The sequence below is a fragment of the Oncorhynchus mykiss genome, chromosome 13 (assembly GCF_057628025.1).
Source record: "Oncorhynchus mykiss isolate SJ-2025 chromosome 13, ASM5762802v1, whole genome shotgun sequence".
NCBI classification, from domain to species: domain Eukaryota; kingdom Metazoa; phylum Chordata; class Actinopteri; order Salmoniformes; family Salmonidae; genus Oncorhynchus; species Oncorhynchus mykiss.
In genome coordinates, this window is record NC_143034.1 from 16,761,194 (window position 1) to 16,787,901 (window position 26,708).

A 26,708-nucleotide genomic window follows, 5' to 3' on the forward strand; every position below is an offset into this window, starting at 1 on the left:
TTTTAGCTCTGGAGTTTCTCCTGATTTGTTTTAATACGTTTTACTTTGTAATGGTGTCAGATGTTATTGGGCAATTTATATTTTATATTATGTTATACCATATTGTTCAGTGTCATAATATTGCTTGTTTTATTATCAAATGATGAATTATTACCTATTTTAGATACATTAAATTTTTCCGTTTTTTTTACATTGAATACAGTACAAGTATCATGTTGTAAATAAGCTCAAAGTTAGACAATCAATAGACAACAAATAAATCAATTATGTTTCTTGTATTTCTGTCTATTGTACACATGATGGAGCCATTGAGCAACATAATGCATGAGTGGCTAGCCTATAGGCCAGCCAGGGATACTCCATTACTGTCAGGAGATAAACTGTAATAGATCAACAATCAGCACTGTTCATCAACAAACACACACACAAACATGCACGCACACACGCACGCACACACTGAGTTGGAACTTGCCAGACCAGAGAGGGAGAGACAGGAAACCATGGCAACCCTGACAACCCTGAACACCACGTACCGTCCGGATATGACAGATTAAGGAAGAAGAGAAGGAATAATGAATTTGAAGATTGAGGAAGGGGCGGAGGGACCGTGTAGCTACCTGAAAAGGGAACAGGAACCTTGGAGAGAATGGGGCTGTTGGGAGGGTGTCACCACTTTTGTAGTCCTCTGACACACAGCACAGACAGCACACTGGACACACAGTAGGAGTAAGTGTCAATCAAAGTGAAGAGGAGTGCTCCTCTGATTTCCTTCCCCCGCCCCCTCGGCTTGAGCTGTGAAACATGTTTTATTATTGATGTTAGATGATGGAGATGATGTCATCATTAGAATCTTGAGGGGGTTGTTGCCCAGGCCAACGCCTTTACAACAACAATGTTGTAGACACTAAAGGGGGTCAGGGCAGGGTCTTTGATGCAGCTGATGAGGAGTGTACATTAAATGGGTTAGTAGAATAGAATGAATAGAATGACATCATGGAACTGACCAAATGTAAATGGAACTTTGACCTGTTCCATGTAGAACTCAGAGGGACAAGACAACACATTCTAAGATATTATAAACATTCCATATAGAATAGTCAACATATTGTTAACATGGTTCTGTATTTATATAAAAGTGGAAATGGGGGACAGTTTGTCCATTATAGAAATGTAGGACCCATTTTAATACGGTAACTTCCCTTTTCTGATGTGCTGGTCTGGTCTTCATGCATGTTAATGTCTTAAAGAGGAAGGAGAGGACAGTTGTCATCTACTTTAAATATGTATCAACCACAGAACTGACACTTACTAGCAGTTCCCACTCACTACCAGTAAGTTGATTCACTGTACAAGACCTCTCCCCTTCACTTCACTCTGTAAGTACAGTTGACAATATCTGGAAAAATAGTTTTTGGTTATTTGTTTTTAGTCATAAGTCATATACTTGAGGGTAATGTATCATTTTACTTGTTATGTTTTGAGCTGTGTTTTGGTTGTTACATCAGGGTCTGTATTCATAAAGTGTCTCAGTGTAGGAGTGTTGATGTACATAGTGATGAGATGATTAATCGGGGTAAAATAGACAAGCAAACAAACATTGTAACATTGTGTGTGTGACTTCTGTTTATCCTCACAGCTTGGGGATAGGAGCTATAATTGAAACCGGGCGTCAGTCTTTAGGCTGCTATACGGCTTGACGGACCGTAGATGATTGAACATTTATCCTCCTGTATTTGGGGTTCTGAGAATAAAACAGCTTCAGAACATTCAGAAATATGTGTTTACAGTTCTACAGATCTGTTCAATAAGTTGTTGTTGTTTATAATGATGGTGATGATGATGGTGATGATGATGATGACTTTATTGTATCCATTAGATAAATCGTTTTTGCATCATACATCATGTCATCTTAAATAGACAGACATGCAACACGTCACACACATTACATACATAGTGCTATAGACTTACAGACAGACAGTATTCACATAGACAACCATATAGCACAATACAACACAACACAACATGAGCCTGGTTCATTTTCAGTAATGAGGCCCTGTACCCCATTTATAGTTTATACTTCAATGTATCAGGTGGAGTTATTCACCAGCTATAGAGTGAGTTGTTGTTTATGTTTCTAAGACTGCAGGGTGGGAGATGCAACAATGGCCTTGAGAACAGCAGGAAGTGTGTTGGTGGTCTTTCTCTGGTCTGTAGCAGGTATGGTCTCATTCTTATCTTTAAGTTGCCCTGTTTATCAGTCTACAGACATTTCTAAAAGCATAACCATTTTTATGTTCTACTGTCGACACATTTGGTGTCTCCACTTCCCTTTAAACAGTTGTCTTTCTCACCTCACTGAGTGAATCTTATCTGTGGTTTCCATTCACACTCAACCAAAGAGTATCAATGTCTCAACTCAGCAACTATGGAACAAAGTGTTAGTGTGAGTCAAAAGACCTTGAACTTAATGTAACGTCCTTGTGATGTCTAACTGTGTTTCAGTGGTACTGGGTCAGTATGGCTGGAGTGTTACATACACCACTCAGAGTATCTGTACCTTGAAGGGGTCAACAGTGGAGCTGTCCTGCTCTTACACATATCCCAGTGGTACAGTCACATCAACCTTCTGGTTCACCAAAAAGTTTGATGTGGAGAATTATGTAAATCTGAGAAATGACCCAAACTACAAAGGTCGTGTGACGTACCATAGTGATAAGACGAATGGCCACACCCTGAGAATCACAGACCTGAGAGAGAGTGACTCAGCTACGTACAAATTCAGATTTATAACAGATCAGACTGGAGGGAAATATTGTGGCTATCCTGGAGTCACTCTGTCTGTTACAGGTACAGTGATATTATATATAGTGTTGATCTGTTTAATCACTGTCTGTTACAGGTACAGTGATATTATATATAGTGTTGATCTGTTTAATCACTCTGTCTGTTACAGGTACAGTGATATTATATATAGTGTTGATCTGTTTAATCACTCTGTCTGTTACAGGTACAGTGATATTATATATAGTGTTGATCTGTTTAATCACTCTGTCTGTTACAGGTACAGTGATATTATATATAGTGTTGATCTGTTTAATCACTCTGTCTGTTACAGGTACAGTGATATTATATATAGTGTTGATCTGTTTAATCACTCTGTTACAGGTACAGTGATATTATATAGTATTGATCTGTTTAATCACTCTGTCTGTTACAGGTACAGTGATATTATATATAGTGTTGATCTGTTTAATCACTCTGTCTGTTACAGGTACAGTGATATTATATATAGTGTTGATCTGTTTAATCACTCTGTCTGTTACAGGTACAGTGATATTATATAGTATTGATCTGTTTAATCACTCTGTCTGTTACAGGTACAGTGATATTATATATAGTGTTGATCTGTTTAATCACTGTCTGTTACAGGTACAGTGATATTATATAGTATTGATCTGTTTAATCACTCTGTCTGTTACAGGTACAGTGATATTATATATAGTGTTGATCTGTTTAATCACTCTGTTACAGGTACAGTGATATTATATAGTATTGATCTGTTTAATCACTCTGTCTGTTACAGGTACAGTGAGTGATATTATATATAGTGGTGATCTGTTTAATTGGTTCTGGAAAATTGTCTTGATTTGTACAGAAAAAATATAATTAATATGAATGTATGGTATAATAGGAATGTCTGAATTAATAATTTGAGAACGTCCACTCCTGCCTCATTTGAACTAGACAACAGGTCATGAATGGTTTTAATGTTGTTATCTACTCCAGACCTGCAGGTTAAGGTGACCACTACATGGTGGTCAACGACACTGACCTGTAGCACCACCTGTACTCTGACTGGTAACCCCACCAACATCTGGTACAGGAACAGTAAGATTGTACAAGAGGACTCCTCCCCATCATACTCATTCTACTTTCAAACTGAAGACAGCTTCTACTGTGCTGTAAAAGGCATCAATTCTCCTGCAGTGTGTGAGTGTGACTGCAGTGTGTGACTGCAGTGTGTGAGTGTGACTGACTTTTTTTAAAGTCTGTCAAAATCATCCAATCATTGGTCAGTGTTGATGTTTAGTGAAACAGACATGAGATAGAGCTACTATTCCATTTAGATTAATGGTGGTTGATGTTTAGTGAAACAGACATGAGGTAGAGCTACTATTCCATTTAGATTAATGGTGGTTGATTTTACAGTTCTAAATACTGACACCATTTGAAAAATGTACTTGTGTTTCAGCTGTTGAGGGTCACAGTTATTTCCACGTGACGTACACCCATCATAGTATCTGTACCTTGAATGGGTCATCAGTGGACATATCCTGCTCTTATACTTATCCCAGTGGTCATACAGTCTCTGAAACAATCTGGTATACAAAAGGAAAACTTAATGAAGCGCCTCAAATCCTGAGCCCGGGGTATGGAGGTCGTGTAGAGAACCTTGGAAATATGCAGAGTGACTCCATCCTGAGAATCACAGACCTGAGAGAGGAGGACTCAGCTGAGTATAAGTTTAGATTCAGAACAGATCAGACAACCTGGGAGCCCACCTTCCCTGGAACAACTCTGACTGTCACAGGTAACACTGCAGGTCACATCCTATCAATACTGCAAACGATTACTTTATGATATACTCAGTGTTTTAATCCTCTTTCATTTAGGTCTGCTGGTGAAGGTGACTCCTGCCACTGTGACAGAGGGACAGAAGGTGACACTGACCTGTAGCACCACCTGTACTCTGAGTGACAACCCCAATGCCACCTACATCTGGTACAAGAATGGACATGTAACCAACCAATCTAACAGTCTGATCCTAAACCCAGTCAGCAGTGAGGATGCAGGCAGATACTCCTGTTCTGTAGAAGGACATGAGGATCTCCACTCTGCTGAAGAGACTCTCACTGTCACATGTGAGGATGTGTGAAACATCTCCAGTTGTATTCTTTTAGTAACATCTTCTCTCATCTATTCTATCTATTATTTCAATCTATGTCCAAGTTCCATGATTGTACTCATCTCATTACTGTAGTAACTACAAGTACTTCACAAACACTGTATTGTTACATTATTGTCTAAGTTATACATATTTATATTAATATTTCATTTATTTTAATCATAAATCCAAGTTCCATGATGCTCCTCATGTAAAGCTCTATGTATGAACAATGTGTTACATATTGTCCACCAGACGGCCCAAAGAACACCTCAGTGTCAGTCAGTCCCTCTGGTGACATAGTGGAGGGCAGTTCAGTGACTCTGACCTGCAGCAGTGATGCCAACCCACCTGTGGACAAATACACCTGGTACAAGGTAACATACAAGAACATGTCAATGAGACATTCTGGACAGAGTTACACCATCCATAACGTCAGCTCTGAGGACAGAGGAGAATATTACTGTGAGGCCCAGAATGGAAGAGGATCTATGAACTCTACAGCTCAGATGATCATTGTAGCAGGTAAAGTTACATCTTCAATACAGAACTACATGTTTCAATCTAATGTTAATACTTTTAATATGTTTTTTTATAATTAAACATTGAGTGTACAAAACATTAAGAACACCTGTTCTTTCCATGACATAGACAGACTGACCAGGTGAATACTGGTGACGCTTTGATCCCTCTTTGATGTCACTTGTTAGGAAGGTGTTCCTAATGTTTGGTATAGTGGCTGATTATAGTATAAATGTCCTTTGTTAGTGTATATTCATTGTCAGTTCATAGGAACACCATTAAAGTCCTGTATTACCATGTACTCATGTCATCCATATTTTATTATAGGGAAACAAACATCAGTTTTGACTGCAGCTGTAGGAATCATAATTGTTGTTCTGGTTCTCATCCTCTGTCTCTCTGGCTTCATGTGGTTCAGGTGACAGAATTTTTCAAATGTTTTATAAATTCCCCTTAGCACTCTGATTTGTTGTGAATGCATTAATATATTCATTTATTCATGTGCAAAACTGTATTAGTAACATATAAACTTCCACTAGTGGTCACTAGAGAGTAGAATTCACTCTGTCCCACTTTACAGGAGATCCACAGCAGGAAGTGATGCCACAACAGGGATACAGGTGACTATTTCAGTTACACCTCCACCTCCACACCTGGTGACATTAATTTACTATGTCATGACGGGTCTCTCTCATACTATTTTCACTCTTATCGTGACAACTCTCTCTCTCCACAGAGTGTTCATCCTGATCCTAACAGTGACACGTACACAGCTCTGAACATGAAGACCAGGTCACCAGAGTATGACACCCTGGCAGTAAGTGTGTTTAATGTGTGTGTGTGTCTATAAAAATGTCACGGAGTGGTGTGTAATGTGCTCATTCAGTGTCTTATTTCAGAATGTGAGGGACTCTCCCACTGTCACAATCCCTCATATAGATGCTGATGCCTCCGATTATGAGAACTGAAGAGAACTACAACCCGGCCTGAAGAGAACCACCACAGAACCTGGACTAAAGAGAAACACCACAGAACCTTGAGTGAAGAAAACCAACACAGAACCTTGAGTGAAGAGAACCACCACAGAACCTGGACTGAAGAGAACCACAACAGAACCTGGACTGAAGAGAACCACAACAGAACCTGGACTGAAGAGAACCACAAAAGAACATGACTGAAGAGAACCACCATAGAAACTGGACTGAAGAAAACCACCACAGAACCTGGACTGAAGAGCAACAGCATGAAACCAAAGCTAGGCCTCACAATGCTATTCTTTTACTATCATTATGCTTTCTTATCTATTAGGTTTTCCAGACAATGACCTTTAACTTTTGAGTGAATGCTGGAATTTAGATTGTTATCCTAATGATAAATACAGTTTGTATATAGATGATAAATGGGATAGATTATGCTTCTGCTATTTTTCTATAAGATTTAGCCTTTTCCAGATTTGATTACATTTCATGTAGAAATATGTTGAACTATTCATTAGCTCTGCTCCTTCAGGTGTTTAGTAAGCCCACCGCATGCTAGGTAATGCTAGTATCAACATGCCACCCAACAAAGCTGAAACTATAGTAAGCCCACCGCATGCTAGGTAATGCTAGTATCAACATCCCATCAAACACAGCTGAAACTATAGTAAGACCACAACATGCTAGGTAATGCTAGTATCAACATCCCATCCAAAACAGCTGAAACTATAGTAAGACCACCACATGCTAGGTAATGCTAGTATCAACATCCCATCCAAAACAGCTGAAACTATAGTAAGACCACCACATGCTAGATAATGCTAGTATCAACATCCCATCCAACACAGCTGAAACTATAGTTAGACCACCACATGCTAGGTAATGCTAGTATCAACATCCTATACAACACACCTGAAACTACAGTAAGACCACCACATGCTAGGTAATGCTAATATTAACAGCCCATCCAACACAGCTGAAATTATAGCTAGCCTTGATTAGTAATCACAGCGTCAGCTTCCCCACTAAAGGTTGTCAATAATTAGTTATTGGAGAAACAAGCCCAAGATGAGACTCTGGACAAGGCGGATACGGTATATTTGAGGCTTTTAATCAGGCATAGTGATAGCTGGCAAACGTGCAGCACGGCTCTTATCGTCCAACTCTTAGGGAGTTTTCGGAAAAAGAGGGCGTCCCACATATTTGGGCAGTACATTTATACATTGAAATGACGTAGGTAGATTCTAGTAGTCCTGGCTCCTGGTTGGTTGTTCGTAGGTGATAGACAGTCCTCTCCAGCCTGTTGTCAGTATCCCATTGGTTCTTGACAGAGTTCTTTGTCTTTGTAGCCCATCCCAAAGGGTTTGGAGCAGTGTATATTCATGGGTTATCAGTGTGTTTAACAACAGTCCGTGAATGCGTCATTACATGTTTTAATATGTTATTACAACAAGGTCCAATGTGATAACTTGAAATCTGAGGAAGAAAGTCAGGTTTAAGAAGTAGTATGGCATTTTAAATAATGCCGTACATCAATGAACATATGCTTAATGATAAAAAGATCCAGTAATGCTCGACTGCTGAACAGCGCATATAGCGGCCAACAGCATTTGGGCCAGCACGATGGTGGTAGATATGACCCACTCTCACTAAAACTACTGTAGCAGAGTGAGTCTCATCAGGGTATAAGATGCCTGCATACTCACTATGTACAAGCATACATGATAACATGCTTAAATGTATTACTAGCAGAAGATTAATAAGAATGAACAACAGTAGCTAATACATGATGACTAGAATGAAGTGATCGCTACAGTAGCATACAATATAAAGATGGACCGACAGGGAGGACTAACTATGTAAAGATGGACCGACAGGGAGGACTAACTATGTAAAGATGGACCGACAGGGAGGACTAACTATGTAAAGATGGACCGACAGAGAGGACTACCTATGTAAAGATGGACCGACAGGGAGGACTAACTATGTAAAATACAGAACAGGATTAGAACATGGCTAATACATCAGAGCCTAAACCTACTGTTGTAGATAAGGATGAAGTAAATATTAGAGTGACACAAATTATACCATCAAATGGAAACTAATAATGTGACTCATGCAACAGTATCAAATTGTATTTGTCACATGTGCGGAATACAACAGGTGTAGATCTTACAGGGAAATGCTTACTTACAAGCCCCTTAACCAACTATGCTTTCAGAAGTTACGAAAAAAATAAGTTACGAAAAAATAAGTGTTAAGTAAAAAATAGAAAATAATAGTAACAAATAATTAAACAGAAGCAGTAAAATAACATTAGAGAGGCTATATAAAGGGAAAGGGGATACCTTGTCAGTTGTACAACTGAATGCATTCAACTGAAATGTGTCTTCTGCATTTAACCCAACCCCTCTACAGGGGGTATCGCACAGAGTTAATTTGGGGGACACCGGGTAGTTGAGGTAATATGTACATGTAGGTAGGGTTAAAGTGACTATGCATAGATAATAAACAGAGTGTTGCAGCAGCGTCTTGGTCGCCCTTTGATTAGCTGTTCAGGAGTCTTGGCTTGGGGGTAGAAGCTGTTCAGAAGCCTTTTGGACCTAGACTTGGCGCTCCGGGACCTCTTGCCGTGTGGTAGCAAAGAGAACAGCCTATGACTGGGGTGGCTGGAGTCTGACCATTTTTATGGCCTTCCTCTGACACTGTCAGGTTAGAGGTCCTGGATGTCAGGAAGCTTGGCCCCAGTGATGTACTGGGCCATACGCGCCTTTTGGTCGGAGGCCGAGCAGTTGCCATAACAGTCGGTGATGCACCCAGTCAGTCAGTATGCACTAATGCAGCCTTTCTTAAAGTTGGATCACGGACCTGTTAATGGTGGGTCGCGACGTGTCAGTGTAAATACATCATTATTTCATGAATTACTGGAATTGATTTGGCCAAGTGCATCTGCGCTCTCTGTTCAGTGCGCTTTCTGCTTAAGCAGCGTCTCTGCTCAGTTTGGCAGCTGCACCAGTGTGAGAGGGAGATGCCTGTGTGCATCGGAGTTGTGTACCAGATCTCTTTTTCTGCACTTTTCTTGAAGATCACTTGTTGGCATTTTATAACAGCAGTAATAAGGGAGTACTAACTAACTCATAGTGGTAGATGTGAGTTTCTCTTTCAATCCCCTGGCCTTGTACACAGCTAATAGCTAACATTCGCCAAAGCAAGCTAGCTACTGATAGTGCAACCCTAGTAACAGTACAGATTAAAATGAAAAATGATCAGGCCTACTTTACATCTTACTGTAGAAATTATTGTTGAAAACCAGTCTAGGTTGGAACTGTTGCTGTTAAAATACAATAATAATTGTTATTCTTAACTGGAATAAACTGATTGAAGCAAGATGCTTTTTGAGGCAAACACATTCACAGTTCTGGGTTGCTCATCTACAGTAGGAAGCGATCTCCTGCCTGACTGAGAAAGCAGTAGATGTTCTGGTCCAGTTTGGCACCACATACCTATGTGACACTTAAAAAACATGTACAGAAACAGTTTCAAGGATGAGCTTGACCTCAGTGTTGCACTGTCAAAAACAGAGCCCAGAATAGATCTGCTCTCATTAGGACTGTGTGGGGGTTTTCTGGTCTACAGATGTGATCAATCACTTTATTCCAGGTCAGAATAAAAACATATGTATTTTAACAGCAACAGTTCCAACCTTGACTTTCAACAAGCATTTGTACAGTAAGATGTACAGTAGGCCTGATCATTTTTCATCTGTACTGTTACTTAGGGTGGCACCACCAAAAAGCCTGTGTGTGTTCTGTTATTCATCTGTGTGATGTGATCAATCCTTTTATTCCAATTCAGAATTAAAATGATTTATTGTATTTTAACAGTAACAGTTCCAACCTAGACAGATATGTGTTTTCAATGGGGGAAAATAAACATTAATAGATATATAATATCATTGTTATTTGTTTTTGTCTATATTGCATTGTTTTAGGCATAAGGACAATGAAATGTACTGATATTTATGTATAGCTGCATATTTTCCTAAGTTTGGGTCCCAGGAAAACACAGAATGTTGCATTCGGGTCCCAGGCTGAAAAGGTTTAAGAACCTGTTAGAGATAGGGCTGACTACTGCCCCCTTTGGAGGAATTGCGTGCCCATAGTAAACAGAAACAAAATCTGTCAAAAATGTATAATATATGCATATAATAATTATTATTAAATAGAAAACACTCTAAAGCTTCTAAAACCGTTCAAATTATGTCTGTATGTAAAGCAGAACTCTCAGGGCAGCCATTCTCCCAAACTCTCTCTTGTCATCATGAAAGTTGGGCCAACTTTGACGTCATCGCCCACACCCTTCCCAACCAGCTACAGATCTGGGAACAGTTTCTATCTGTTCAGCTCGGTGTCTTCTTCAGTGGGGCCTGTCTTTGTGAGAATCGCACGGCGCGAAAATACATGTACTTTCAAGCGCGCGTCGGGTCCGGCTCTCTCTTTGTTCCAGGACTGACCAAACGATGTCGGGTTGTCTGTTCGAGCCAAGGATTGTTTTGCACGTTTAGAACATCCTAAAGCTTGATTCTGCACTTAGTTTGACCAGTTTAGTCGACATATAATATGTAATTTTGAAGTTTTGATGCGCGTCCACTAGAATTTTGGCTGCGTTTCAACCGGAATTTGTCGCGTTTGATAACCTAAAGACACAGACTTGAAAACCAAACGCATTTTTTGGTAAGTATAACTCCTTCCACGTCTTCTGATCGAAGAACATCAAAGGTAAGGGAATATTTCTGTGGTTATTTTGGGTTTCTGTGGACTCCAAGATAGAGGAGACATAATGCTAATTTCTGAGCGCCGTCTCATATTATAGCCTAGTGAACAAATTCTGTAACGTTAAAAATAAATGTAACACAGCGGTTGCATTAAGAAGAAGTGTATCTTTCTATCTATATGTAGAACATGTATATTTAGTCAAAGTTTATGATGTGTATTGCTTGTTATCTGACGTTATCTGCCGGAGCTATCATAATTTCTCCGGACATCCGAGTAGCATTTTGTGAACATGGCGTCATTGTAAACAGAGATTCATGGATATAAATAGCATATTATTGAAAAAAACACAAACATACTGTGTAACATGTCCTATTACTGTCATCTGATGAAGATTTTCAAAAGGTTCAGCCACAACAGCAACACCTCCTCAGCCTCCCAGTACGCCTCCACAGGGTAAAGACATCTGTCTGTCATTCAACACATCATTATGAGTTATTCTAAAGTGTTACCAATCAAGTCATATTAACTTTTGAAATGTACAAAGTGATGGAAGGAGGAAGCAGGACCACAGGTGCAGGTGTTTGTGTTTTCATACTGTTTGTGTTTTCATACTGTTTGTGTCTCTCTCTCCCAGGACCAGGAGGACGGCTCCCATCAATGGTGATGAGTGTTTCTTCTGGAGGACCACCGGCTGTTTCTATGGTGACAGGTGTCGCTTCAAACACAAGCCTGACCAGAGAGGGAGAGACAGGAAACCATGGCAACCCTGACCACCATGACAACCCTGACCACCACGCAGGGACTGGATAGTACAGAGGGAGGAGAATGATGAGGATGAGGGACTGTGTCCCTACTTTAAAAGGGAACAGGAAGCTGGGGATGGGAGCACTTGTGTGGAGGTGTTTGTGTTTTCATACTGTTTGTCTCTCTCTCTCCCAGGCCCAGGAGGACGGCTCCCATCAATGGTGACGAGTGTTTCTTCTGGAGGACCACTGGCTGTTTCTATGGTGACAGGTGTCGCTTCAAACACAATCCTGACCAGAGAGGAAGAGACAGGAAACCCTGACAACCTTACAACCCTGAACACCACGTACCGTCCAGATACAGTGGGGCAAAAAATTATTTAGTCAGCTACCAATTGTGCATGTTCTCCCACTTAAAAAGATGAGAGAGGCCTGTAATTTTCATCATAGGTACACTTCAACTATGACAGACAAAATGAGAAAAAAAATCCAGAAAATCACATTGTAGGATTTTTTATGAATTTCTTTGCAAATTATGGTGGAAAATAAGTATTTGGTCAATAACAAAAGTTTATCTCAATACTTTGTTATATACCCGAACGTGTTGATGAAGGTGCTGCTATAGCAGACGCTATAATGGAACAAGCACACATTGAGGATGTTCAGGAGCCTCCAGACAATCTGAGGCGCTACCCAGAACGAAGGCACCGTCCACCAGACAGACTAGACTTATAAACAAACAAGCAAAAACGAACTGTTCAAGTTCAAATTAAAAGATGCAAAATAACTACAACAAGTTCTGGGAAATGTTTCAGTTGTGGTTTGGTAAAAGTAACTCTGATTGTATAAGAGAAGGAATGTTATGTTCTGTTAATTACTGATGTCCGATTTAAGGATGGAGCACCCTTGGTCATGCGCAGTGTTGTTCTATGTTATTCTGGTACTAACTAGTTTGAGTAAATGTGAAGCTCCAGTTCAATTGCTTGTATTCCGAGTCTTTCTTATTACATAAATAAGTACTAAGTGTTAAGACACTACATACCCTTTGTTGGCAATGACAGAGGTCAAACGTTTTCTGTAAGTCTTCACAAGGTTTTCACACACTGTTGCTGTTATTTTGGCCCATTCCTCCATGCAGATCTCCTCTAGAGCAGTGATGTTTTGGGGCTGTTGCTGGGCAACACGGACTTTCAACTCCCTCCAAAGATGTATCAAACACAGAACTGACACCTACTAGCATTTCCCCACACACTACCAGTCAGTTGACCTCACCCCTTCACTTCACTCTGTAAGTACTCTTGACATTGTCTGGGAAAATTGTTTTTGGTTATTTGTTTTTAGTCATTAGTCATATACTTGAAGGGTAATGTATCATTTTACTTGTTATGTTTTGAGCTGTGTTTTGGTTGTTACATCAGGGTCAGTATTCATAAAGTGTCTCAGGATAGGAGTGTTGATCTACATAGTGATGACATGATTAACCAGGGTAAAATAGACATGTAAACAAACATTGTAACACTGCAGGGTGTGTATTTGTGAGTCACTTCTGTTTTGACTCACAGCTTGGTGATAGCAGCTGTCATTGAACCTGGTGGTCAGTCTTTAGGCTGCTGTACAGCTTGGTGATAGCAGCTATCATTCAACCTGGTGGTCAGTCTTTAGGCTGCTGTACAGCTTGGTGATAGCAGCTGTCATTGAACCTGGTGGTCAGTCTTTAGGCTGCTGTACAGCTTGGTGATAGCAGCTATCATTCAACCTGGTGGTCAGTCTTTAGGCTGCTGTACAGCTTGGTGATAGCAGCTGTCATTGAACCTGGTGGTCAGTCTTTAGGCTGCTGTACAGCTTGGTGATAGCAGCTATCATTCAACCTTGTGGTCAGTCTTTAGGCTGCTGTACAGCTTGAGAATAGGTGCTATCATTGAACCTGGTGGTCAGTCTTTAGGCTGCTGTACAGCTTGACGGACCGTAAAGGATGGAACATTTATCCTCCTGTATTTGGGGTTATGAGAATAAAACAGCTTCAGAACATTCAGAAATATGTGTTTACAGTTCTACAGATCTGTTCAATACGCTGTTGATGTTTATAATGATGGTGATGATGATGAAGATAATGATGACTTTATTGTATCCATTAGATAAATAGTTTTTGCATCATACATCATGTCATCTTAAATAGACAGACATGCAACACGTCACACACATTACATACATCGTGCTATAGACTTACAGACAGACAGTATTCACATAGACAACCATATAGCACAATACAACACAACACAATATGAGCCTGGTTCATTTTCAGTAATGAGGCCCTGTACCCCATTTACAGTTTCTACTTCAATGTATCAGGTGGAGTTATTCACCAGCTATAGAGTGAGTTGTTGTTTATGTTTCTAAGACTGCAGGGTGGGAGATGCAACAATGACCTTGAGAACAGCAGGAAGTGTGTTGGTGGTCTTTCTCTGGTCTGTAGCAGGTATGGTCTCATTCATATCTTGATCTGTTTATCAATCTACTGACATTTCTAAAAGGATATGAATCTCTTTCATGCTATTTTAACTGTTTCTTGGACACTACTCTCTCTCTCCAAAGAGTGTCCGTCCTGAACCAATAGTGACACGAACACTCCTCTGAACATGAGGATCATGTCCCCTGACTACCACACTGGCAGTAATTTATTATAATAAATTAATCTATGTATTTGTTTTGAGAATGTCTCTCCCTCTCCCTCTCTTCCTCCCCCCCTCTGCTCCACAGAGTGTCCATCCTGACCCTAACAGTGACACAGACTTAAGAGAACCACCACAGAACCTGGACTGAAGAGAACTACCACAGAACCTGGACTGAAGAGAACCACCACAGAACCTGGACTGAAGAGAACCACCACAGAACCTGGACTGAAGAGAACCACCACAGAACCTGGACTGAAGAGAACCACCACCACCATAGTAACATGAGACACAGTGACTGTGACGATCGTCGTTGGAACCATACTCGGACCAAAGTGCAGCGTGATCTGGGTTCCACATATTTATTTAATGAAAAGCACAAAAACAATAAAGAATAACCGAAACGTGATGTTCAGGAGTGCTCACAGGCAACACAAAAACAAGATCCCACAAAACACAGTGGGGAAAGGGCTGCCTAAATATGATCCCCAATCAGAGACAACGATAAAAAAACGCATCCGATTGGGAACCATACCAGGCCAACATAGAAAAAAAACACACCTAGATTAACCACCCTACTCTCACCCCGACCTAACCAACATAGAGAATACAAAAGGCTCTCTATGGTCAGGGCGTGACAGTCACGGTGGGTTGTGTTTAGGAGTAGTATTAACATGAGACACAGTGATGGTGGGTTGTGTTTAGGAGTAGTATTAACATGAGACACAGTGATGGTAGGTTGTGTTTAGGAGTAGTATTAACATGAGACACAGTGATGGTGGGTTGTGTTTAGGAGTAGTATCAACACGAGACACAGTGATGGTGGGTTGTGTTTAGGAGTAGTATTAACATGAGACACAGTGATGGTGGGTTGTGTTTAGGAGTAGTATCAACACGAGACACAGTGATGGTGGGTTGTGTTTAGGAGTAGTATTAACATGAGACACAGTGATGGTAGGTTGTGTTTAGGAGTAGTATTAACATGAGACACAGTGACGGTGGGTTGTGTTTAGGAGTAGTATCAACACGAGACACAGTGATGGTGGGTTGTGTTTAGGAGTAGTATCAACACGAGACACAGTGATGGTGGGTTGTGTTTAGGAGTAGTATCAACACGAGACACAGTGATGGTGGGTTGTGTTTAGGAGTAGTATTAACATGAGACACAGTGATGGTGGGTTGTGTTTAGGAGTAGTTTGAACATGAGACACAGTGATGGTGGGTTGTGTTTAGGAGTAGTATTAACATGAGACACAGTGATGGTGGGTTGTGTTTAGGAGTAGTATTAACATGAGACACAGTGATGGTGGGTTGTGTTTAGGAGTAGTTTTAACATGAGACACAGTGATGTTGGGTTGTGTTTAGGAGTAGTATTAACATGAGACACAGTGACGGTGGGTTGTGTTTAGGAGTAGTATTAACATGAGACAGTGATGGTGGGTTGTGTTTAGGAGTAGTATTAACAGGCTACATTAGACTATATATGGATAACAGGTTACATTAGACTATATATGGATAACAGGCTACATTAGACTATATATGGATAACAGGCTACATTAGACTATATATGGATAACAGGCTACATTAGGCTATACATGGATAACAGGCTACATTAGACTATATATGGACAACAGGCTACATTAGACTATTGATGGATAACAGGCTACATTAGACTATATATGGATACCTTGCTACATTATAACATATATGGATAAGAGTCTGCATTAGTCTATATGGACAACAGAGTACATTAGCCTATACAGTCAACACAGCATCACTGTGATGATGATGGTGATGATATTGATGCCTCTGCTACTACCTGTTCTGTCCAGCAGAGGAGGCTGGTGGGCAGATATATAGAAAGACATGCTCATTGTACTGGCTGGAGTGGAATAAATGGAACGGTATCCATTAATTATATTCCAGTCATTACAATTAGCCTTTCCTCCTATATCTCTGCCAACCAGCCTCCTTTATTGTACACAAGGGCCAACAGTGTAACAGAATATGATAGTGGCATATTGTAATACAACAGTGTATGTTTGCTTAACTGTGACTTTGTCAAGTAAACAGTTTAGTTTTTCACTAGTTTATCTAATGTATTTCCAGTGTGTTATGTTGTTATTAACCCAACATTATTGAGGACATTATTATTAGGATGGTGCAGTAATGTTGAGATACCAGTAGGTGGAGCTCTAGTCTAGAACACTGGAACCTTCAGTATTAATTTGATACAGCTGATGAGGAGTGATGGTCATGGGTATTAAATTGAATGGGTTCTAATTGAATGAGATCATAGAACTTTGACCTGTATATACAGAACTCAGAAGGACAAGACAACACATTCTGAGCAATTGTTCACATTCTAAATAGTATAGAGGGCTTGCAGGTGTGTCACAAATCACCTAGCAACCACACCAAGCCCTCTGTAGTCGACTCATTGTTTAAATGGTTCTCTATGTTGTCAAAATATCACGTTGGAAATATGACACATTTAGATATTTTTAAAAATGTAGTCCAACTCAAAATGAAGAAAAGTACATATTGTGCAACAGACTGCATATCTATTTCTGTTGAAATACAGTAACATCCCTTTTCTGATGTACTGGTCTGGTCATCTTGCATGTTAATGACTTAAAGAGGAAGTACAAGGGCAGTTAAATATGTGTCAACAAAATAACTCACACTAACTGACAGTAAGTTGACTCACTGTACAAGACTTCCCCCCTTCACTTCACTCTGTAAGTACAATTGTCAATATCTTGAAATATAGTTTGGGGTTATTTGTTTTTCGTCATGTAATTGAGGGTAATGTATCATTTTACTTGTTGTTCAGTTTTGAGCTGTGTTTTATGGCCAGTATTTATAAAGTGTCTCAGTGTAGGAGTGTTGATCTACATAGTGATGAGATGATTAACCAGGGTAAAAAAGACATGCAAACAAACATTGTAGCACTGCAGGGTGTGTGTGCATGTGGGCCTGAGTGTGTGTCTGTGTGTGACACAGTTGATTTATCTGAGGGCCCTTCAGGACCAGTCTGATATGGAGTAGAGTTGACATCTGTACTGTGTAGGATGTGTTTGAACTTTTCTACATCCATAACAACCAGCTCTCTAGACTTTGATACAGACTCCATGGGCCTTCTGGGCCTTCCTGACAGATGTACCTACACTACATGACCAAAAGTATGTGGACACCTGCTCATCAAACAAATCATAAAAAAATCATGGGCATTAATATGGAGTTTGTCCCTGCTATAACAGCCTACATGTTTGGGAAGGCTTTCCACTAGATGTTGGAACATTGCTGCTTGGACTTGCTTCCATTCAGCCACAAGAGCATTAGAGATGTTGGGAACTGATGTTGGACCATTAGAATTGGCGTGCAGTCGGCATTCCAATTCATCCCAAAGGTGTTCGATGTGGTTGAGGTCAGGGCTCTGTCAGTTCTTCCACACCGATCTTGACAAACCATTTCTGTATGGACCTCGCTTTATCCACGGGGGCATTGTCATGCTGTAACAGGAAAGGGCCTTCCCCAAACTGTTGCCTCAAACTTGGAAGCACATAATTGTCTAGAATATCATTGTATGCCGTATCGTTAAGATTTCCTTTCAATGGAACTAAGGGGCCCGAACCATGAAAAACAGCCCCAGACCTTTATTCTTCCTCCACCAAACTTTAGTTGGCACTTTTGGGGGGGGGGGGGGGGGGACTGGTAGTGTTCTGTCATCCACCAAACCCAGAAACGTCCGTCGAACTGCCAGATGGTGAATCGTTATTCATCACTACAGAGAACGCGTTTCCACTGCTCCAGAGTCCAATGGTGACGAGTTTTACACCACTCCAGCCAACGGTTGGCATTGCGCATGGTGATCTTCGGCTTGTGTCCGGCTGCTTGGCCATGTAAACACTGTTCTAGGGCAGAAATTTGTCAAACTGGAAAGGTGTCATCCTTTGACGGTGCCACTTTGAAGGTCACTGAAGTCTTCAGTAAGGCCATTCTACTGACAATGTTTGTCTATGGAGATGGCATGGCTGTGTGCTCGATGTTATACACCAGTCAGCAACAGCTTTGGCATAAACAGCTGAATCCACTCATTTGAGGAGGTGTCCACATTATTTTGTATATATAGTTTCCCCAAAGGAATAGTAAACCAACAAACATTTGACCAACAGGGGACGTTTTGTTGGTCCCCACGAGGTCAAATGCTATTTCTAGGGGGTTCAGGGTTAAGGTTAGAATCAGTGTCAGGTTTAAGAGGGTTTCTGTTTATGCTGGTATCAACCCTTGTGTTGCACGGGCCTATTGCAACTTTCTGCCCCGTTTCTATATTGTACATCCAACCGGTCTGGAGAGGGTGGGAGAACATGACAGGCCGAAGTTCAACAGGAGGAAGACAATTATTGATTAAGTGCTGAGGTTAAAAAGGTTTAACTTTAAAACAAATGTTTTAATAAAATCATAATAAAACATGCAAACTGGATCAATTATATAAATAATCCCACCAAGTGTCACGATCGTCGTAATGATTGGACCAAGGCGCAGCGTGAGTAGAGTTCCACATCTTTTAATAAATTAAAACTCACCAAACAAAACAATAACGAACAAGTGACCCCGTGACACTACTGGTATGTACACAGGAAACTCTGACACTACTGGTATGCACACAAGAAAATCTGTAGACAAGATCCCACAAAACACAATGAGGAAATGGCTGCCTAAATATGATCCCCAATCAGAGACAATGATAAACAGCTGATTCTGATTGGAAGCCATACCCGGCCAACATAAATCATTAATCACCTAGATGACCAATCTTAATCACTATCACGCCCCAACCAACATAGAGAATAAACAGCTCTCTATGGTCAGGGCGTGACACCAAGACATGAAGGGATTAAGAGCTCAAAAAATAAGTGATAGGTTAAAGTGCATGGTATAATAAAATTCAATATTAAATATAAGACTAAACCAGTTAGAATCAGTGTTACGGTTCAAATTAGGTTTAGGGTTTGGAGCTAGGGTTCGGGTTAGGGTTAATAGGTTTTGGGGTTAAGGTCAAGGAAAATAGGATTGTGAATGGGACTGAATTTTGTGTCCCCACAAGGTTAGTTTTACAAGACTGTGTGTGAGTGTGTGAGTGAGTGAGAGAGAGAGAGAGTCACTTGCTGTTTAGCCTCACAGCTTGAGGATAGGAGCTGTCATTGAACCTGGTGATCAGTCTTTAGGCTGCTGTACAGCTTGATGGACCGTAGAGGATTGAACATTTATCCTCCTATATTTGGTGTTCTGAGAATACAACAGCTTCACAACAATCAATGTAGAAATGTTTGTTTGCAGTTTTACAGATCTGTTCAATAAGTGATTGTTGCTGTTGTTGTTGTTTACAATGATGATGATGATGATGATGGTGGTGATGACGACGATGATGATGATGGTGATGACTATTGTATCCATTAGGAAATGATTTTTGCATCATACATCATGTCAGGTTAATTAAATAGAGAGACATGCAACACGTCACACACATTACATACATAGTGATATAGACTTACAGACAGACAGTATTCACATAGACAACCATATAGCACAATACAACACAACACAATATGAGCCTGGTTCATTTTCAGTAATGAGGCCCTGTACCCCATTTACAGTTTCTACTTCAATGTATCAGGTGGAGTTATTCATCAGCTATAGAGTGAGTTGTTGTTTATGTTTCTAAGACTGCAGGGTGGGAGATGCAACAATGGTCTTGAGGACAGCAGGTGGTGGTCTTTCTCTGGTGGTCTTTCTCTGGTCTGTAGCAGGTACGGTCTCATTCTTATCTTTTAGTTGCCCAGTTTGTCAAACTACAGATATTTCTAAAAGCATAACCATTTTCATGTTCTACTGTCGACACATTTGGCGTCTCCACTCCATTTTAAACAGTTGTCTTTCTCACCTCACTGAGTGAATCTTATCTGTGGTTTCCATTCACACTCAACCAAAGAGTATCAATGTCTCAACTCAGCAACTATGGAACAAAGTGTTAGTGTGAGTCAAAAGACCTTGAACTTAATGTAACGTCCTTGTGATGTCTAACTGTGTTTCAGTGGTACTGGGTCAGTATGGCTGGAGTGTTACATACACCACTCAGAGTATCTGTACCTTGAAGGGGTCAACAGTGGATCTGTCCTGCTCTTACACATATCCCAGTGGTACAGTCACATCAACCTTCTGGTTCACCAAAAAGTTTGATGTGGAGAATTATGTAAATCTGATAAATGACCGAAACTACAAAGGTCGTGTGACGTACCGCAGTGATAAGACGAATGGCCACACCCTGAGAATCATAGACCTGAGAGAGAGTGACTCAGCTGAGTACAAGTTCAGATTTATAACAGATCAGACTGGAGGGAAATATTCTGGCAATCCTGGAGTCACTCTGTCTGTTACAGGTACAGTGATATTATATATAGTGTTGATCTGTTTAATCACTCTGTCTGTTACAGGTACAGTGATATTATATATAGTGTTGACCTGTTTAATCACTCTGTCTGTTACAGGTACAGTGATATTATATATAGTGTTGACCTGTTTAATCACTCTGTCTGTTACAGGTACAGTGATATTATATATAGTGTTGATCTGTTTAGTCACTCTGTCTGTTACAGGTACAGTGATATTATATATAGTGTTGATCTGTTTAATCACTCTGTCTGTTACAGGTACAGTGATATTATATATAGTGTTGATCTGTTTAATCACTCTGTCTGTTACAGGTACAGTGATATTATATATAGTGTTGATCTGTTTAATTGGTTCTGGAAAAATTGTTTTGATTTGTACAGTAATAATACAATTAATATGAATGTATGGTATAATAGGAATGTCTGAATTGATGATTTGAGAACGTCCACTCCTGCCTCATTTGAACTAGACAACAGGTCATTGATGGTTTTAATGTTGTTATCTACTCCAGACCTGCAAACGATTACTTAATGATGTACTCAGTGTTTTAATCCTCTTTCATTTAGGTCTGCTGGTGAAGGTGACTTCTGCCACTGTGACAGAGGGACAGAAGGTGACACTGACCTGTAGCACCACCTGTACTCTGGGTGACAACCCCACCTACGTTTGGTACAAGAATGGACATGTAACCACAAAATCTACCAGTCTGTTCCTAAACCCAGTCAGCAGTGAGGATGCAGGCAGATACTCCTGTTCTGTAGAAGGCCATGAGGATCTCCACTCTGCTGAAGAGACTCTCACTGTCAGATGTGAGGATGTGTGAAACATCTCCAGTTGTATTCTTTTAGTAACATCTTCTCTCATCTATTCTATCTATTATTTCAATCTATGTCCCAGTTCCATGATTGTACTCATCTCATTACTGTAGTAACTACACGTACTTCACAAACACTGTATTGTTACATTAATGTCTAAGTTATACATATTTATATTAATATTTCATTTATTTTGATCATAAATCCAAGTTCCATGATGCTCCTCATGTAAAGCTCTATGTATGAACAATGTGTTACATATTGTCCACCAGACGGCCCAAAGAACACCTCAGTGTCAGTCAGTCCCTCTGGTGAAATAGTGGAGGGCAGTTCAGTGACTCTGACCTGCAGCAGTGATGCCAACCCACCTGTGGACAAATACACCTGGTACAAGAAGAACGTAACCTCACCAAAAGCATCAGGACAGAGTTACAGCATCACTAACATCATCTCTGAGGACAGAGGAGAATATTACTGTGAGGCCCAGAATAGAAAAGGATCTATGAACTCTACAGCTCAGATGATCATTGTAGCAGGTAAAGTTACATCTTCAATACTTCAATACAGAACTACATGTTTCAATCTAATGTTAATACTTTGAATTTGGCTTATTATAATTAAACATTGAGTGTACAAAACATTAAGAACACCTGCTCTTTCCATGACATAGACAGGCTGACCAGGTTGAATCCAGGTGAATCTTTGATCCCATATTGATGTCACTTGTTAAATCCTTCAATCAGTGTGGATGAAGGGGAGGAGACAGGTTTTTACCAAATTATATTTGTTTTTAGTTCATTATATCATGCCATTTACTCATATCATCCATATTTTATTATAGGGAAACAAACCTCAGTTCTGACTGCAGCTGTAGGAATCACAGTGTTTATTCTGGTTCTCATCCTCTTTCTCCCTTGCTTCATGTGGTTCAGGTGACATACATTTTGTTTTACCTTAGCACCCTGATTGGTTATGAATGCATTAATATATTCAGTCATTCATTCATTAAATGTGCAAAACTTTATTTGTTTTATCTCAACTTCCGTTAGAGGTCAGTAGAGAGCAGAACTCACTCTGTCCCTCATTACAGGAGATCCATAGGAGGAAGTGATGTCACAGCAGACACACAGGTGATGATATCAGCTATGCCTCCACCTCCACACCTGGTGACATGAATTTACTATGTCACGACAGTCTCTCTCATACTATTTTCACTGTTACCATGACAACACTCTGTCTCTCTCCCTCTCTCTCTCTTTCTCTCTGCACAGAGTGTCCATCCTGATCCTAACAGTGAGACGTACACAGCTCTGAACATGAAGACTAGGTCACCAGAGTATGACACCCTGGCAGTAAGTGTGTGTGTTTGTGTTTCTGTGTGTGTTTGTGTTTGTATCCATACAAATGTTATAGAGTGGTGTGTATGTAACGGATGTGAAACGGCTAGCTTAGTTAGAGGTGCGTTCTAAATAGCGTTTCAATCGGTGACGTCACCTGCTCTGAGACCTTGAAGTAGTGGTTCCCCTTGCTCTGCAAGGGCCGCGGCTTTTGTGGAGCGATGGGTAACGATGCTTCGAGGATGACTGTTGTTGATGTGGGCGAGGGGACGGTCTAAAGTTATACTGTTACATGTAATGTGTTCATTGTGTTTTCTTTCAGAATTTGAGGGACTCGTCCTTGAGGGACACAGTCCCTCAGATAGATGCTGAGCCCTCAGATTATGAGAACTGAAGAGAACGACCACATAACCTGGACTGAAGAGATCCACCACAGAACCTGGACTGAAGAGAACCACCACATAACCTGGACTGAAGAGAACCACCACAGAACCTGGACTGAAGAGAACCACCACAGAACCTGGACTGAAGAGACTCACCACAGAACCTGGATGAAGAGCTTCAGCACCAAACCAAAGCTAGGATTTACACGTCTATTCTCCTGCTATCATACTGCTATCATATCTAGAAGTCTTTCCAGATAATGAGCTTTAACATTTTAGAAAATCATGTCATTATTTTTTATTTTCTTGCAAAGTTAAGGAATGGGAAACTCTCCTCTCAAACTTGTCTTATCACTCCAAAGGGAAACTCTCCTCTCAACCTTGTCTTATCACTCCATTCCTAGTCAATTGTACAACTGAATGCATTCAACTGAAATGTGTCTTCCGCATTTAACCCAACCCCTCTGAATCAGAGCGATGCGGGGGGCTGCCATAATCGACATCCTCATCTCCGGTGCCCGGTGAACAATGGGTTAACTGCTCAGGGGTAGTAAGACATATTTTTGTAGTTATGCTTATTGGTGACATGTCAAGAAGTTTCTCCTAAGCTTTAACTTCTGAGTAAATGCTGGAGTTGAATTATCTTTCCTTGTAATGATAATTGTGTATATTGATGAGAAATAAGATAGATTATGCTTCTGCTCTTTTTCAGTGAGATTTGACCATTTGTAGATTCTCTGTAACACATAAAGCTTTTCTGTTTACTCTCTGTAGATTAATATTATACTTCTGCTCTTTTTCTATGGGATTTGACCATTTGTAGATTTTCTGTAACACATAAAGCTTTTCTGTTTACTCTCTGTAGATTAATATTATACTTCTGCTCTTTTTCAATGAGATTTGACCATTTGTAGATTTTCTGTAACACATAAAGCTTTTCTGTTTACTCTCTGTAGATTAATATTATACTTCTGCTCTTTTTCAGTGAGATTTGACCATTTGTAGATTCTCTGTAACACATAAAGCTTTTCTGTTTACACTCTGTAGATTAATATTATACTTCTGCTCTTTTTCTATGGGATTTGACCATTTGTAGATTCTCTGTAACACATAAAGCTTTTCTGTTTACTCTCTGTAGATTAATATTATACTTCTGCTCTTTTTCTATGGGATTTGACCATTTGTAGATTCTCTGTAACACATAAAGCTTTTCTGTTTACTCTCTGTAGATTCATATTATACTTCTGCTCTTTTTCAGTGAGATTTGACCATTTGTAGATTCTCTGTAACACATAAAGCTTTTCTGTTTACTCTCTGTAGATTAATATTATACTTCTGCTCTTTTTCTGTGGCTGGGGGTTAACTGCCTTGCTTAAGGGAATAGACAATATTTTGACAGTTTTGGAAACTTGAGTGTTTTCTATCCTATTCTGACAATTATATGCATATTCTAGTTTCTGGGGCTGATATTCTTGAAGCCCATTCAACACAGCTTGGGAATAGATACGGAACTAAAGCAGAAGTGGACGTCACACTCAAAGCATATACAAATATGATTGTCCCTCAACTGTTTTAACAGATAAGCACTATAAACACATGTACAACATGGATTTTGTGTACTAGATATGTGGTAGTAGAGTATGGGCCTAAGGTCATATACATAATGTGTTGTGCAATCTGTAGTGAATGCATTGTAATGATTTTAAAATGGAATAATTGCCTTAATTTTACTGCCTAAATTTTGCTAATGAGGATCCATAATGAATACAACTACAAACAGATATATGTTCTAACCTCTTGACACTTAAACCCAGTAAATCCTGCAGCAGTGTTTCCCTGGGTTCATGTGGTCTGGGTGGGGGCTGTCCTGACTGCTGGAGCTCTGCTCCTCACCATCTACTGCACTCTGAAGAGGTGAGGATTTTCTAGCCAGGGTTAAATATGAAATGTATATTAACCTCCACTAGAGGTCAGTAGAGTACATAACTCACTCTGTTCCTCTTTACAGGAGATCCACAGGCGGAAGTGATGCCACAACAGACACACAGGTGATGTTTTCAGCTACACCTCCACCTCCACACCTGGTGACAATAATTTACAGTATCACAACAGTCTCTTTCACACTATTTTCACTGTTACCATGTTCTCTCCCTCTCTCTATTTCCCGCTCTCTACACAGAGTGTCCATCATGACCCTAACAGTGACACGTACACAGGTCTGAACATGAGGACCATGTCACCTGACTACGACACTCTGGCAGTAAGTCTCGTATTATGTGTTTGTGTTTTATACAGTATTTGAATTTGTTTAGAGAAAATTATAGAGAGAGTGGTGTCACAAAGTGCTCATGCATTTCTTTCTCTCTACTCCCTCCCTCCTTCCCTCCCTCCCTCTCACGCTCTCTCTTTGCCTCTCTCTCACTCTCTCGTTCTCTCCACAGAGTGTCCATCCTGACCCTAACAGTGACATGTGCACAGCTATGAAGAAGAAGACCAGATCACCAGAGTGACACCCTGGAGTAGGTATGTGTGTGTGTGTGTGTGTGTGTGTTTGTGTGCGTGTGTGTGTTTGTGTGTGTGTGTGTGTGTGTGTGTGTGTTTGTGTGCGTGTGTGTGTTTGTGTGTGTGTGTGTGTGTAAGTGTAAGTGTAAGTGTGTAAGTGTAAGTGTCCATAAACACTTCATGAAGTGGTATGTAAAGTGCTCATTCAGTGTGTCTTCTTTCAGAATGTGAGGGACTCCCCCAGTAACACAGCCCCTCAGATAGATGCTGAGCCCTCCAATTATGAGAACTGGAGCGAACCACCACAAAACCTGGACAGTGACACAGACACTCAGATAGATGTTGAGCCCTCCAATTATGAGAACTGGAGCAAACCACCACAGAACCTGGACAGTGACACAGACCCTCAGATAGATGTTGAGACCTCCGATTATCAGAACTGAAGAGAACCACCACAGAACCTGGACTGAAGTCAACCAACACAGAACCTGGACTGTAGAGTACCATAACAGAACCTGGTCCGAAGAGAAGAGAACCCCCAATGTTTTTTCCTTGTAATGTTAATTAAATATATTGAAGATAAA

The 26,708-nt window shown here is 40.3% G+C and overlaps 3 protein-coding genes across 9 annotated transcripts in view; all 3 read left to right on the forward strand.

The window, feature by feature from the left end:
* Positions 1 to 12,095, forward strand: part of LOC110487250 (uncharacterized) — a 114,374-nt gene extending 102,279 nt beyond the window's left edge. Inside the window, exons 14-15 of the mRNA XM_090195483.1 lie at positions 11,637 to 11,672; positions 11,854 to 12,095. Coding sequence (XP_090051609.1) covers positions 11,637 to 11,672; positions 11,854 to 11,989 — 172 coding nt within the window. The 3' untranslated portion in view covers positions 11,990 to 12,095. The remainder of the gene's footprint in view (positions 1 to 11,636; positions 11,673 to 11,853) is intronic.
* On the forward strand, positions 476 to 24,939 carry LOC110485585 (cell adhesion molecule CEACAM6). Of its 5 annotated transcripts, none has more exons than XM_090195470.1 (10): positions 476 to 2,217; positions 2,503 to 2,847; positions 3,787 to 3,990; positions 4,253 to 4,591; positions 4,674 to 4,922; positions 5,201 to 5,470; positions 5,795 to 5,885; positions 6,048 to 6,087; positions 6,204 to 6,284; positions 6,367 to 6,878. In XM_090195470.1, exons 1-10 carry the CDS (start codon positions 2,163 to 2,165, stop codon positions 6,433 to 6,435), a joined length of 1,743 nt encoding a protein of 580 aa, XP_090051596.1. In that variant the 5' UTR covers positions 476 to 2,162; the 3' UTR covers positions 6,436 to 6,878. The 5 variants fall into 5 exon arrangements, with proteins under 5 accessions (XP_090051596.1, XP_090051598.1, XP_090051595.1 ...); XM_090195469.1 differs by lacking the exon at positions 6,367 to 6,878 and adding an exon at positions 23,562 to 24,939 and having other exon boundaries at positions 1,325 to 2,217; XM_090195471.1 differs by having other exon boundaries at positions 1,325 to 2,217; positions 6,407 to 6,878.
* On the forward strand, positions 20,223 to 26,708 carry LOC118940330 (sialic acid-binding Ig-like lectin 5). 3 transcript variants are annotated; one of them, XM_090195491.1, is made up of 9 exons: positions 20,223 to 20,444; positions 20,730 to 21,074; positions 21,654 to 21,896; positions 22,175 to 22,438; positions 25,449 to 25,536; positions 25,631 to 25,670; positions 25,802 to 25,882; positions 26,064 to 26,145; positions 26,349 to 26,708. In XM_090195491.1, exons 1-8 carry the CDS (start codon positions 20,384 to 20,386, stop codon positions 26,130 to 26,132), a joined length of 1,191 nt encoding a protein of 396 aa, XP_090051617.1. In that variant the 5' UTR covers positions 20,223 to 20,383; the 3' UTR covers positions 26,133 to 26,145; positions 26,349 to 26,708. The 3 variants fall into 3 exon arrangements, with proteins under 3 accessions (XP_090051617.1, XP_090051615.1, XP_090051616.1); XM_090195489.1 differs by lacking the exons at positions 25,449 to 25,536; positions 25,631 to 25,670; positions 25,802 to 25,882 and adding exons at positions 22,744 to 22,834; positions 22,993 to 23,032 and having other exon boundaries at positions 26,349 to 26,477; XM_090195490.1 differs by lacking the exons at positions 25,449 to 25,536; positions 25,631 to 25,670; positions 25,802 to 25,882 and adding exons at positions 22,744 to 22,834; positions 22,993 to 23,032 and having other exon boundaries at positions 26,064 to 26,141; positions 26,349 to 26,475.

Excerpts from the sequence above, each read along its gene's own strand:
- LOC110485585 (XM_090195469.1), top strand. The coding sequence starts at position 2,163 with ATGGCCTTGAGAACAGCAGGAAGTGTGTTGGTGGTCTTTCTCTGGTCT. Across the intron at positions 4,923-5,200 it reads AGAGACTCTCACTGTCACAT|ACGGCCCAAAGAACACCTCA; the intron begins GTGAGGATGTGT and ends ATTGTCCACCAG. Across the intron at positions 5,886-6,047 it reads TCTGGCTTCATGTGGTTCAG|GAGATCCACAGCAGGAAGTG; the intron begins GTGACAGAATTT and ends CCCACTTTACAG.
- LOC118940330 (XM_090195491.1), top strand. The coding sequence starts at position 20,384 with ATGGTCTTGAGGACAGCAGGTGGTGGTCTTTCTCTGGTGGTCTTTCTC. Across the intron at positions 21,897-22,174 it reads AGAGACTCTCACTGTCAGAT|ACGGCCCAAAGAACACCTCA; the intron begins GTGAGGATGTGT and ends ATTGTCCACCAG. Across the intron at positions 25,671-25,801 it reads ATGCCACAACAGACACACAG|AGTGTCCATCATGACCCTAA; the intron begins GTGATGTTTTCA and ends CTCTCTACACAG.